General features: G+C 33.7%; 1 protein-coding gene across 1 annotated transcript in view; it reads left to right on the top strand.

Moving 5' to 3' along the window:
• The window catches only part of LRP1B (LDL receptor related protein 1B), a 1,450,575-nt gene that overhangs the window by 1,423,842 nt on the left and 11,301 nt on the right, over positions 1 to 15,432 (top strand). Inside the window, exon 87 of the mRNA XM_057306380.1 lies at positions 12,235 to 12,311. Coding sequence (XP_057162363.1) covers positions 12,235 to 12,311 — 77 coding nt within the window. The remainder of the gene's footprint in view (positions 1 to 12,234; positions 12,312 to 15,432) is intronic.

Raw genomic sequence — 15,432 nt, 5'->3', positions numbered from 1 at the left:
ATAGCTCTCCATAAAGAACTAAATAGTGCTTAATTCACCAACCTATCTTATTAGAACATAAGTTGTTTTGTTTTTGTTCTCTCTTCTCCTTGCCTTTTGTTTGTTTGTTTATTGTTTTTAGTCTGGGAATCTCTATCAAAAATGGACAGGGTAGAAGAGGAAAGTCAGGGATAGCCCCTGCCCTTGAGGGACTCGGAGTCTATTTGAGGAAAGACATGAGGGAAGAAGGACCATGGCAGGGCCTCTGGGGATTTGAGGGGTGTAAATAAATGACGCTTATAAAAGAGGGTTAGAGAATATTAGACAGTGAAATAATTCTGAGGAACATAGAATGCATAGCTAGAAATTTGAAATCCATTCCATAAGCAATAGGGGATAATGTTTGAAATAGGGAGTATCACAGTCATCTGAATGTTTCAGAAAGCTCTTGATGACATGGTGCTCTGCCGGAACAAGAAGCCATGGGTTTGAAAAAAACGAATAAATAAATTTTTTAAATGAATCCCAATTAGCAATGAAAAAGAGGACAAAGATATTTTTCAATTAAAAAAAATGTCTTTTTAAAAGTGGCTTCTGGTAGGGGCGCCTGGGTGGCACAGCGGTTAAGCGTCTGCCTTCGGCTCAGGGCGTGATCCCGGCGTTCTGGGATCGAGCCCCACATCAGGCTCCTCCGCTATGAGCCTGCTTCTTCCTCTCCCACTCCCCCTGCTTGTGTTCCCTCTCTCGCTGGCTGTCTCTATCTCTGTCGAATAAATAAAAATTAAAAAAAAAAAATCTTAAAAAAAAAAATGGCTTCTGGTAAACAAGGCACCCACGAGCCAAATGATAGAGGACGTCCTATCTCGGGAGTGCAGTCAGTTTTGCTTGTTTCGTTTTTTCTCCTCTGGCTCCTTTGTCATCTTGATACGGAAATGTTGATAGCATGCGCTCTCTAAAATTGTTCTGAGGATTAAGAAATATAATGTGCATAAAGAGCATAAAGCTCGTATTGTTCTTAACCTAAACATTAAAAAAATTAAAAAGGAAAGTCCTGAAGCCTTATACACCAGACATAAATGATCAGAACCTGGCATAATTTGGGCTTCTAGGAGTCTGAAGATGAAAAGTAAAGTGCAGGTGGTGGTGTTTTTGTTTCTGAGGTTTTTTAATGCTTGTTACTGAAAATAAGCTGCCATGTGGCATCAAGAGAAGATGAGCAGTGCAAGGATAGTACCTGGAGGGCGGTCTACAGTAAGTAAAGCCCAGCTCAAGTGCTATCGAGAAAGAAAGGACGGTGGGTCTGCCCTAAATTACCTAAGAAAATACACAGAGAAATTTGCTTCATAAACATTTGTGAAGTAGAGTCTTTAAATGCAGAAGGATGCAAAAGGAATATATAAATACCAAAGGGACATTCATTAAGAGAGAGATCAGCATTAGGCATTTGGTCATTTTCTTTGGTTTTGTGATTGTTCCAATCTAATTACTTTATTAAAAGTTCAGCATTATTTTCGAAGTCCTTAGGGTGAGAAGCACATAAGGAAATGTACAGGTACTAACGAAGCCTTTGTCAGGACTTCTGGGAAGAGGCTAATGAGTTCTGTTTCTGTCACAAAGTTGAAAGAGGTAGGAATTATTCTCTACATTCCAGCTAATTAAGGCGTTGATTTCTCAAAACACTGGCCTTGCAGAAAGGAGACTACACGGTGTGCTCTTCCCCAGTCTTGCTGTCAGGCTGAGCAGTGCTCCTCCCTGTGGACCAGCGACCTTATGGCCCCATAGAGAATATTTGAGAAGAGCCCAAGGAACTTGTCATGAGTGATTTCAAACAGATCACAACTTTTCAGCAGGGGTATTGAGCAATTCAACTTTAGCGGCCTGTGCTGCCCACATTTCAAGAGTCAGGTCATTGCACGTTCCTTATTTGCTTTCCTGCCCCTTGGCAGATTTTCAAAGCAGAAAATATGAAATGTGCATGTGTTTTGGAGTAGTAAAGGCCAAGAGAAGCTGTCACATCAATTTCTATCCTTTATGATCCCAGGTAACAAGTCGTAGCTCGTCCTAGCTTTTACATGCTAGCCATGCCATGGGGAAAACACGCAATACAGATATCACATCTTCCTGTACAAGTTTGAAGCCCAGTTTTTGCGTTGAGAATATAGTGGCATTGCTTAGCAAAGAACGTTTCTTACAGAGTTACATGTATTACAGAGTTACAGCTATTGTTACAAAGCTTTGATGTTGTCATATTATCTTCCCTTGATTTGGGGACATATATTCATATATATGATGTCATATAATTAGCAAATCAGAACAAAGAAGCCAAATACAATATAACTACATAATATTTTCATTTGTTAATGTTACCTCTTTAACAATTTAAATGTTTTTCTTCTCTATATAGACTGCTTTCCCCAGATTTTACTGCTATAGAAAATAATCACAGTTTCAGATGCTTTTAACAACAGAGATTTATTTTTTTGCTCATATTCCATGCTGGAACAAGTCAAGAAAACTAGATCAGTCAATCCTCAACCTAGTACCTGATTCCAAACTAATTTTATGCACTTCCAAGAAAAGGATCAGGCACATATGGTTTAATTAGCAACATTGATTTAAGAGTAAAAAATAAATTAAAGATTCTTTATACTATCATTATTCAAGAAAATATGTTCTTTCTTTTTTTTGTAGTAAGATAGTAACAGAGAGAAGTCATTATGTTAAAGGAATATCGAACCTTAATCCTAATACTTCTTCCAATGGGCATACAAATCAGAAATTACAATTATATAGATATTGACATGATATATACAGTCTTTAAATTTATAATTTAATATTCATAATATCATCATTTGCATTAAATTAAGTTAAATGATGTGTAAATTTTATATACATCATTATGTCATTTAATCTCCCAGAGAAGATATATATATATATATATATATATATATATATATATATATATATATATTAGCTTTTATAATAATCAACCTACCTTGCCAAAAAAAAAAAAAAAAAAGGAGGGAACAAGAAAAAATCTTTTAAGACAGTAAAAGGAAAACATAAAAAATAGAAAGGTAGCATAGAAGGTAAAAAAGGAAGTGGATTTAAGAGGAAAACAAAGGTGAAGACCTGAGAGGCTGCATTGTGAACATTGTGTGGCAAAGCAGGAAGTATCGCTCTCTCACTCTCTCTGTTATTATAAACTAAAAACCTGAAATGTGTGAACTGCCTAAGGATACATCCTTTGTGAGGAGGAGGGAATAGATTACAATACAGGTCTGATTCCAAAATTCACACATGCCATTTGTGTCCCTGCATACCAGCACTTTAATTTCAGACAACAGTTTAAATTAATTGATTGAATTAAATTATATTTAATTTAATACCTATAACTGGTTTCCATGCCAAAGTATTCATCAGGCAGGCACTTTTAGAATTTTTGTCATGGGAGAAAAAACATTTCTTTATTGGCTGCATCCTGGGACAAGAACTAAAGTATCACACAAATTATATCATTGAATAAGTAAAATTTTTATATGCCCAAGTTGCTAGAATGTGATCATCTGATTTTATAAAGGGAAGAATTAATAAATGAAAGGGGGAAGGGAGGGGAAAGGGAAGCAAGAGAGAAGGAAAGAAGGAAGAAAATATTTGCCTATTACTGTGGTTCTTACAAATGAAGTGTTTCCCGTGGTGAATCAATATTCCTTTCAGTGAGAAATGACTGACTGGTAACCAGCTGAAAGCATTTACGAATGGTGCTGTATATTCTTCATAGAATGAGTACGGCACATGTATATAAAACTTCTCTACAAATGCGTGTTCGTATGTGTTCAACCATGCATCCTCCATGCCTCGTGGATTCATTTATTCATTTTGTCAAATGGCAAATACTGACTGACCAGATACACACATTGATTTTGTGCCAGATACTGTTGAAGAAATGAGACAATACAAAGATGAATAATAGATAATCTCTACCTTAAGTTAATCTCAGTCTAGCATAATTGTGGGTAAATGCATATTTAGATATTCACGAACGCATATATAAATAGAGAATACAAAAATAGAACGTACCGTATTTATGATTGTATGTCGATCAAATGCATAAAAATATTTATAAGTACCCCAATTGCAGTTTTCTCCATAATGTAAAATACTACTATAATATTGTATAGCATTTCAGATTTATTGAAGATATTTGTCTCCACTTCCTGAATCAATTTTTAGCCCGTTGCCTGAATAAACCTTCTCACCTTGAGTCAGAAAAGTAATCTAACAGCTGGATTAGGAAAGAAATGTGCATTAATGGGCGTCTTTTGTCCTAAAGCCTCCTATGCTTCTGTCTGCAACATGCTCCTATAAATGTTGAATAAATCTGGTGACTGTTGTATGACTAACATTTAAACATGATACACAAATTTGTTAATTCATATGGAAGCTTGACTTTAGCAAATCATTCTTTATCTCATAAGTCTTTTTTTTTTAATTACTTGTTTTGTTTTTAAAACAATTAAATGTAAAAAAAATCTTTTGAAAGTTCGGGTCCTAGATTTTGAGGAAGGCTGAAAGGCGGTAATTGGGAAGTTGATATCGATACTAACACAAGGTTCCTTAATCAAGTACAAATGGTTGGTGGGAAGCTTTGGTGATACCTTTTGGGAGATACGTAGTAATCTTGTAAGTAGAACAAAGAATATGCTGAAGTACCAGAAAGCAGAAGGCCATTTTCATGTCAATCATTTTTCAGTGATTTAGGCTATAAATTAGCATGACTAACGTCAATATCCCAGCACATCAGTACTACAATAGAAAGTAAATTAAATATTTTTTTAGAGAATTAAAGTTATATTGGACCTAAAGACATTCACACACTCAAAACCTTGTGATAACACTGCCTGATCTTCCTACCATTGCCCCAGATTTGCATGGGATTAATATACCTTGAACAGTACTTAATAGGTGCAGTTGGGTATGCCAGACATCTTCACAATAATTTGTTTCAGATTTCACTATCCTGTACCACAGAAGCCCTAAGAATTAGGAAGGGCCTTTATGGGTCATTTGTTTTTGTTTTGTTTTGTTTTTAATAGAAAAATTCTTTATTGTTTACCCTTGTTTTGTGCTAAATCACAAAATCGTGTGCATGGCACTAAGCATAGAGAATCCCACCCCACCCCCCCCACAGTTTGCTATCTTTTTAAGACAATTGTGGGATTGGTCTTTCCTCTTGGCAATGTGTAGACAGAACTCTCTACTGGTATCACACATGCATTATGTTTTCCCTCCTATCTTTAGCTATAGCGTCGTAACCACTGTTTCTAACGTCTGCTTTTATGTCTTCAGTGACATCTACCATATTACTTAATACTAATTATATGATTATTCCTTTCCTCTTTCGTTTGGTGCATGTAATGTATTCAGTGAAGTAGAAATTGTCTACTCACTCTAAAAACACCTCATGCTTTTCAGATCTGCTTTCAATAAAATTTTCTGAAGACTATCTAGATGATAAAAATTTTCCATTACTAGAGATTTCTTTTTTTTTTTTTAATATTTATTCAGTCATCATTTCACACTTTGGTAGCCATTTCTGCTCAAGTGGCCTGTGCAGAATTTTATGTTTAAACATTCCTAGCTTAAACCACCCAATCTTAAAAAACTTCCTTTTATGGGTAATTACTTGGCAAACTAGATTTCATCTTTTCTTTTATAGTCCTCCTTACTTCTTAAAATAAATCATGTTAAATAATCCATTCTGTTAATTTTATTTCTCTCATTGCCACCTCTTCAATTTCTTATTAATTTTTGCTTTTCCTAAAATAATTATTGGTCAGTTTGTTTAATATCCATTTTTGTTTTACTTTATCACATAGACACTTCTCAGAAACCAAAATCTTCTGACCAAATTCTCTTAATATTAAAGTAAGATTAGTTTTGTCTTACTAATTTTATCAGTACTAGATAAAACAATGATTTAATGTAATATTTTTAAACTACGCATAATATATTCTTATAGAGTAGAATCAAGTATATTTATAAAAACAAACATAAATTTAAGCTACTACCTTAAGCTTTCTGAAGAAAACAGAACAACAGTGTGATACCTAGCTGTTGCCATGTAAGAAGCAACAGTTAAATTTAAATCAAGAATAGTAATGCATAAATAGAAATTGTAGTAAAAATTGTATCTAAAAAATACCAAATAAGTGAAATATAGAGTGAATAGTTTCAGAAGTTCAAAACTGCATTGAGTAATAATATAGATGAATTTATAGATGGTATCTTTAAAGAGATATTAGACACATTTACAATATTTTGGAACCAACATAAAAATGTGAAGTTGATATCAAGAAGCATGTAAACACTCTTTAATATGTTCCTCATTGTCACTGCTTAGAGACGGAATGTTAAATATTACTGACCACAGCTCTAAGCCAATGTGGTAATTCCTACAATTTTGCTACTCAAAAAAATACACTATTCCTTTTGTTCAGACAACATTTTGACTTTCTTATTGAGGGACCAGTACTTTCCTGGGCATGAGGGACTAAAGAAAAGTATTCCTGCTTCGAATTAGAAGGATCATGGCACTGTCGCAGAAGACAATGAAGAAATAGTAACACCACATTTTATTTCTACCACTTATTAGCTATTTTTTTTTCTGGCAAGTTATTTGACATGCTCTTCCTCATTTCGCACAGTGAATAATTCCAACTCCTAGGTTATTATAGAAGTGAGTAAGAGTATTTTTCATATGAATATATTTATCCTAAGATCTGGCACAAAGTTTAGCAAATATTAATTGGACCTTATGCAAAATTTCCCATTAAAGTTAGGGTAGGAAATTTTGGGGGCATGTTACAAAAGAATTTGAGTCATTATGAATATATGAAATAACTTTAGCCCAGAAAGTTGTGAAACAATAAGAGATTAAAAATGCTTTATGGTAAAATTAACAAAGTGAATGAATATCTAGATATCCATCTTAATGTATAACATTTTGCAATACTACTGTATGCAAGGAGAAGGGCACAAAAGGTACTTGGAGCTACGTAGAGTATAGAGATTCAAAGTCAGGAACACCATACAAATGTAATCGTGTTGTCAACACCAAAAGACTAAAATCTGCAAAATTAATTGGAAAAAATATTTTGCTACTGAATTTTCTTTTTAATTTTCTTTACATAAACATGGAAATACTACTATATAAGTCTAGTGAACAAAATGCAATACTTTTCATTTTTTTTATTGAAGTTCTTGGAGCACTAAAGGAGGCATGACACCATGCACAAGTTTTCTAAGGTTTCCTTAATTCCTTTGTGCCATTTTTCTCCCTGTGAGATTTTTTTTTTCTTTCTGAATGTCCCCATCTTCATGGTTAATAAGGGCAGCCTGGCACATATATAGAAGAGGAGAAATTCAATTCCAAATTGCTTTAAGGTTCACCTTTGAATTTTACTTTGGTCAGAAGAGTCCCATGACCTTTAAATTTGATGAAAAGAGGGAGTGGATATTAATCTCATTATTTTATTTTGGAGTTCTCCCAAAGCAGGTGACTCTAGACCACATTTCCGCAAAATGACATTTGTGGTCCATGTAAGTTGATCATTGTTATGTGCTGAAAGGCAATTTCTCAGATTTTAATACACCTTAGCATTTTGTATCTAATATTCTCAATTCTCAATCACTATACTATTTCAGAGCTAACATTATATTGGACAGTTTAATTATATGTCTTATATCTATGCTTAAATGTAAAGATTATTTTTTATCGCCCTTATATATGCCAAACTGATTTTGATATTCTAAAATGTTTACTATTCTTCCTAGTAATATCTACTATACTATTGCCTTTACACAAAGGTATTCCTTTGTGCTACAGAATATTACAATTGAAACAGAGCATATTGTAACTATACAATAATTTCACAAACTTTTAAAGGACACAGTAAATCAACTAACTACACATTTCATATAGTAACATCCAGATGAGAACTAGTTACCCAACTCAAAAACCCAGTCAGCCTTCTAATACTATGTAAAAAACTTGTACCAATATAATTTAATCTTCTGAACAATCATTCTGGGCATGCATATTACTGTTTTCATCCTAATTTTTTTTTAAATCAAGTAATATTTGATGTAAGAACAAAGTCTGTGGAATTAGAGTAATTTGTCTCAAATATTTCTTTAAGTGTGATTTGTGAATTACTTGCATCAGAATTACTTCATTTAAGTAAAGATTTCTGGCCCAAACTTCAAACTGCTTAATGAAAATCTCTGGCACATGTGACTCTAGAATTTGTTTTAGCAATTTTTTCATTTTGATAATCATACTAATGTAAAACATAAATGAAATATCATAAAATATGTTATAATTCAGACTTTTATACATATAGCTATAATGTAAGTGAAAGAATAAGATTAAGAAAACAATGTAGCAGTAAATAATCTTTCTGTTTAATGTCAATAGCCTTAGAGAGAAGGAAAGAAATCAAGAACAGTGTGAAATCTATAAAGTTTTACCAGGCAGCTATTGACTTCAAGAAACTTCTAGGAGCCATAAAATAATAATAGTAATAATAATAATAAAATAAATGAAATGAAATCTTGCCATTTGCACCAATGTAAATAGAGCTAGAGAGTATAATGCTAAGTGCAGTAAGTCAATCAGAGAAAGACAGATACCATATGATCTCACTCATGTGTGGAATTTAAAAAATAAAACAGATGAGTAAAGGAAAAAAAGAGAGAGAGAGACAAACCAAGAAACAGACTCTTAATTAAAGAGAAGAAACTGATGGTTATCACAGGGGAGGTGGGTGGGAGGATGGGAGAAATAGAGGATGGGCATTTAACAGTACATTTATCATGATGGAAAAAAAATAAAATGATAAGAAAAAACCTGCCTGGAACAATATATTTATATGATTAAGAGAAAAAAGAAGGATAAAATATAGTTTATTTTTTTAAAGATTTTTTTTTTTTAATTTGTCAGAGAGAGTGCGAGAACAAGCAGAGGGACTGGCAGGTAGAACGGGCAGAGGGAGAAGCCGGCTCCCCGCTAAGCAAGGAGCTGGATGAAGAACTCCATCCCTGGACTCTAAGGCAGACACTTAGGGGAGCCAGGTGTCCCCTAAAATATAGTTTAAATAAATCTCTCTCTACTGCTTCCTCTCTCTCATATATATATATATATATATATATATATATATATATATATATATACATTTTTTTTTTTAATTCTTGGGAGGTCTACGAAGGACTACCTTGAAGACAGTTGTTTGAGGAGGACTAGCCTAGAGCAGTGGATTGTAACAGTACAGATTAAAAATGACCAGGGCATGGACTGTGGATTTTGCTTGAGGAATAATGAAAAAGAGACAGATACCAGAGATATTATAGTCAGCATGATAATGCAAATGATTCAGTGAGGAATTGGACAGGAAGTTTTGATGATCCTCAGACATTCCGATTCCTAAATGCTCTGACATTAATGACTTTGATCATTGTAGTCTACTCAGAGTATGAAGATTTATGAATTTCTATAAAGATGGTAAAAATACTTGGTCTTAAATCAACCACGGGAAGAAGAACTCACCGAGCAGCAAATGCCTTAAATAGTCATTTGGTAAGGTAGGAAACAAGAATAATGATTTCTATTTGATTTAAAATCTCAAAAGAGATTATTTTTTTAAAACTGTAACAAGTTAGAACAGTGGAACATATTTTATCTTGGGCCATAAAACATTGTTTTATAAGGAGAATAGGGAAAATTGCAAGGTGATCCTCAGCTGATTAAGATGTGTAACTGTTAAAATTAATTATTTCTCCTGCACAGTCTTTGAGAGTTATTTCCAGTATGTAATAAGTGAAATATTCCCTAAAGATTAGGAATTTATATGTGGTTACACAATTTAAAAGAGAAGAGTTTTATTACCATGAGCAGGTGATTTCTTTTATCCATCATAAATACAGGTTTCCAAGCTATAGATAAAATAGATAATTAATCAGTACTATTGGCAAATACCACCTGTCCTACCTAAATAATTTCAGAGTTTGGAATTAAAAATCTTCTTTGTTTAAAAATCTCTCTTAACTCCTCTGGAGTTCTAAAGCCATACTTTTCATAACTTCCTAAAATACTTAAGATATATGATGTTCATGTCAGAACACAATCTGGTCTATTAGCAGTTAATCCTCCCATCTCTGCGCAATTCCATTTTTTGACTTCTCAGCATCTCTGTGTAATAATGAGCCCAGAGGTTCTTATCTCCAGTATAATAAGAGAATATATCTCAGGTCATTCCTCTTATTTAACATGAGCCCTGATTTAGGTTTGGTTTGCTTTGTTTATCAAAGGAGGTGATGTAAAAAGCCAATTTTTATATTTTAATCAGTAATTCAATATGCCTGCACAAAAATACCCTTGTATACATAAGCTCTATAATAAAATTATTAAGCAATCAGTACTGGTTGTTTTCCCCCGTTGGAGTATGTTAAACATCCTCAGGAAGATTTGACAAATGTAAAGCTACATAAGGCAAAAAGAATTTTGCAATGATCAGAATTCACTCCAACGACATATTTACAAAACCGTCCTAAACACCTTATTTTGAATTATCGGTGGACTGTGTCAAGAATTAGAGACTGTAAAGAATTGAAATAATTTTCTAGATCATTCATCTGCAAAACCACAACTGAGGAAAAGAAATTATTTTTAAAAATCAATGATTTTATCCGTTGTCCACTTTATTATAATTATGCAAAAATGCGCTCATTCCATTACCTCACCTCAGGAATGTAGACAGTCGTAGGCCTGGACTTAAAATTTGTTTATCTACCTTAGTGATTTATTGCATTATGGTATATAGTAAGTGTGTATAGGAAATACATATGTAAGCTTTTTATAAAGATTCTAAACAAAAAGGTAAGATCATGCATAAATGATGACCTAATAATATATTAATTTTCATTTAAACCATAATCCATACTCATACTTTTACAATATCATTATTAACCAAATACCTATATTCTTGAATTATAACATTATTGCCAATTATGCTGACATTAATATATGCCGTAATGAAACAAATTTTCTGTTTTCACAATCTGAGTTTTTCAGTCATTATGATTTTATGCGATTTTGCCCAAGTTTTAGGAGAGCCAATACTGTCCTCACGAATATCCCAGATAACTCACATGGCATCACTGAAGCCTAGCTCCAGCAACAGCTTCAGCTATCTGAATTGGCTATGACAGAATTGGCAGAAACCTTGAAATTGCAGTTATTTAGCGTGGCCACCATGCCCACAGAGATCTACTTGGAATGGTTCTGGAAGCTGTTCTTTTATTGTGTGCAACTATTCTTAATATGGTGGCATTTGACAGTCATTTAAAATAAGAACTGAAACCAATTAAATGGTCTCTCTGTGGATTTCCTCTGACAGATGCACAGAGGCCTCTTGTGTTAGCCAATAGGCATTATTTAAATGTAGCTAAAACCCTTCCAGTGTTTATTTTGATGCATCCAGCTAATTATATGGCTGTGATTTATGTTTAAGTAAAGGATTTTAATCGGATCTATTATTTTCATCCTCTGCTAGACTTCTCATCATAGTGTCATGGTACCTATATGGGTAAGACAACTTCTCCCACTAAAAACTTGGGCACATTGTCTTGATTCCATAGGAATAGAAGTCTGATTTTAAATGGGAATGGACTGCATTTCTCTATCTGTGATGAGAAGAGTAAGAATTCTGCAGCTTGAACTGAGACAGATGACTATTTGCTGTTCAATGGTTAATTACACTTTGGACATTAAGCAAGACAGGGGAAAAAAAAAATCCCAGAAACTTAATAAAGATGGATTTGCTTGACAGGCAAACTCAGTTTTTATCACGGCTATTTATAATTTTCAGTACTTCTTAAATTAATTACCAATCCTTAATTAAGATTTCAGTTTTGCTAGAAAATATGCTAAATTTAAGATTTAACATAGAATAAGGAAAATTACTATAAAGTTAAATTTTAAAATAGTATTTCAACAAGTGAAGTCCAGTGGAAGTTCCCTCAGCATACTGGCTATACACAGGACGTTAGCAGAATTCTCTACCTAATATTTATGAATCTTATGTGATGGCTGGCTTCTCCATTTCATTTAGCTGAAGTTACTACATTAGCAGATTTGTGAGTTTTGTTATGAACCAATTTTTCTTTCTTTCTTTTCTTTTTTTTTAATTTTTCTAGGTGCTCCGCCAACTGGTCAGGCACACAGTGTGAGAGACCAGCCCCAAAGAGCAGCAAGTCCGATCATATTAACACAAGTAAGTTCCTCGGGTTAAAACATCTTGGGTGTTCTATATGGAACAGAAATTATTATTTTTTATGCCATTACTGGGGGACTTGAGTCTTGGAAAATGTCCTTCGTGGAATTTTGCAGGACATGTATCGCAATGCAGGTGTTTTGGGAAAGATGGAGCACTGAGCTCACCTGGTGACAGGATCCAGCATCCAAGGGCTCTTTCAGGCAGCAAGAGTTCAAACTCTGGCAGTTTTCAGAATGCACGTCTGCAAACCTAACCTAACCTTTTCTGGGGAAATGTACATCAACTACCAAGGCAGCAAATATCACAATGGGTATGAGAATGCTCCAGGAAAAAAAGCAATATCCATGTTTTAATTAGAGCAAAGTGTATTGTCTTGAATTGCATTTCAGTATGTTGTTGTAAAGCAGACTTGACTGGTTAGTCTTAAAGAAAAGTATATTAGCAAGCAAATTGTAATAGTTATGGTTGATTTATTGCTTGTCTTCAAAGTATTTGTTTTGAAGTGTATTAAAATATAGCTCAACATTTTGCAAATCTTTTTTTGTACAGCTGTAGTCTTAGGACAAGTCACTGATATGAAAGTCCATCTACATCATCATTGTGTGTCCATGTGTATATTTTTAATAGCTTTAAATGATTTTATAAAGATTTTCAAGATGAAAGTCAAAAATAAAGTTTCCCAATTCACACATATTATCATTAATTTTATTATGAGTGGAAAATTTTTGAAATATGGAATATCTATCAAATGGGTAAATATATTCTCGAAGAAGAAAAATAATATCACTAATGGATAAATGTTTACCTTAGCAATTTTTCTCTAGTCCATCACTGCTGGTGAAAAAAAACTTTCATGAAAACAAAAAGAAACATACTATGGAGTTTATGAAAAAGGAAAGGCATTATCGAAGGCAAAAGTATGCAATTTTTGTACCATAGATGCAGGATCCTGGTGTTTGCTGACCTACTTGTTTGTTGCTCCTGCTCCCAAATAGTTTCTCTGTCACTGCTTAAGATCCTTCAAGCAACACTGTCCAAAGTCCCACCATTTAGAGATAATTTGGGCTAATAAGCATGAGCATTTTGAAAAATGACAAATAGATCTAGAGTAAACAGCCTAGACATGAATATTTGAATTTTCAGAGATGAGATGAGTAATCTTTGATTATAGAGTGTTTGGGGTTTACCCTGGAATTTGTGTGTTGTCCTTAGGGAAGGAAAGGGGAAAGGCCTTTGGAAAGCTATGGGGACATTATTGTAGGAATAGGGCACTGGGATTTGAGGAACTGGTTCGTAAAAGTTAGCAGAGGAAGCAAAATTTACCTTGCCTAATTTGATACTGCAAAAGGGAAAGAAAAACAAAACCTTCCTATTCTCTCTTCCCAGGATCTAGGGCTCACTATCCATATTACCAATAATTGTTCTGGAGGTACACTAATTTACATATGATTTTGTGAACCAGTTGCAAAACTCAACAATCATTAATAGCGTTGTTTTTAAATGAAAAATGCATTTCAAGTTATTAACCTGGAGAACATACTGAATTTATAAGTTGAGAATTGTGGAGACAAGCCTTTTATTTTGGTGATTTCTCAGTTATCTAAGATAAATGAGATATATAGCCTTTTAAAGAGTCAAAACCAATTTTCAGTATTGATAAACTCTGTGAAAAAAAAAAGAATACAAAGTAGCACATCAATTGAGTTTTCAAATTTAATGTAAGTTCCACCCACAAGGGAAGGTTTGGTGTTTGGAAATGGTTTGGGGGAGGGGAACAACAGATGTTTTTGTTGGAGGGTGGTGTCTCCAATTATTTGCAGGGGCAAAAAGCTCCCTTATAAGACAAATGCCTCTAATTACATACAGCAGTTCTAAAATAGGGACTATCAAACAGAAAGAGTTGCAAGTATTTGTAACCCTTTTTCCAAAGATTCTGATGTCCTTCCTTCCATCACTGATTTAAAGTCATTAAATTTAATGGAAGTATCAATGCACATTGAAAGGGCATTAGCTATGTAAATGTCAAATTTTCTTAAATTTGAGCAAAGTTGACCACATAATGACACTATTAAAAGGCACTTATCATCAGACATTTATGCTTAGAGAAACTTGCCTCAATAACTCTGGAAGAAGGAAAAAAGGTAGTTAAACTGATCCTACCTAAGGTAAAGCCCAGTAGTTTTTAATGGTTGTCTAATGTTCCCCAAACTTGGAAAGAAGTCATCTGCCCAGTAAGAAAGACAGACACTTTAGCAGTGTGTTTTCAGATCTGCGTTTCCACTAACAGTGAAGCATTCCATAATCATTGGACCTTCGAATAATAAAGAAGACACTGCTTCTGTTGGCCTGACTACTGTCAGCCTGCATGGAGATTTCTAATTGATGCACAGCTTTCTTAATCATCTCCGAGTACTCATGCTGATGTTTTCTGGCCATTGCTGTTTAAAGTATCAAAAAAAAAAGTCAGCCTGTGGAATTAAACAGATCTATTATCCTAGCATGTTCTGTTGAGTTGCCACTTAAAAAAAGCTAGTCTGACTCCTCCAAAGTTATTTTGAAGAGTTTTAAATTAAATATGATAAAATATTCCTTGGGTACTTCTATTTAAATTTTACCTAAAGTTTTAAGGGAGTGAATGCTCAATGTTTGAATTATGCTATTCATATTTGCTAAAATTGAAGAAGATAAGAATATACTCAGCATTTGTGAGGCAGTAATACTGAGAAGCTGTATTTTAGCACAGTGACAAAAGAGATGTGATACCTGTTAGGGAGCTGTGTTTCCTCTTTTCCTATTTTGCCCTTGTCTCTTTTACGTCATCTTGTTTTAAAATAGGAAAAAAAAAACTAATTATGAGATACCAAGGAACCCAAAATTTGCAAATATAGAGAGATAAGTGAAACATGCAACAAAATAATGCCTTTGTCTTAATTCTTCCAAAGCAAATATTTATCAAGCCTCAACTAAGTGTCAAGTACTGAATGAGATCCCAGAGACAAGTCACTGAGTGAGATAGTGCCTCTTCTTTGAAGCTGAGGTTCTAGAAGGGTAAACAGCAATAAAACAAGGAAGCAAACAAATGAGTAAACATGCAGATTTATGAAATAACTCTAAGTTT

This window comes from Ursus arctos, unplaced genomic scaffold, assembly GCF_023065955.2.
Source record: "Ursus arctos isolate Adak ecotype North America unplaced genomic scaffold, UrsArc2.0 scaffold_1, whole genome shotgun sequence".
NCBI classification, from domain to species: Eukaryota; Metazoa; Chordata; class Mammalia; order Carnivora; family Ursidae; genus Ursus; species Ursus arctos.
Note: the sequence above shows the minus strand (reverse complement) of the source record. Positions and strands in the feature narration are given on the sequence as shown.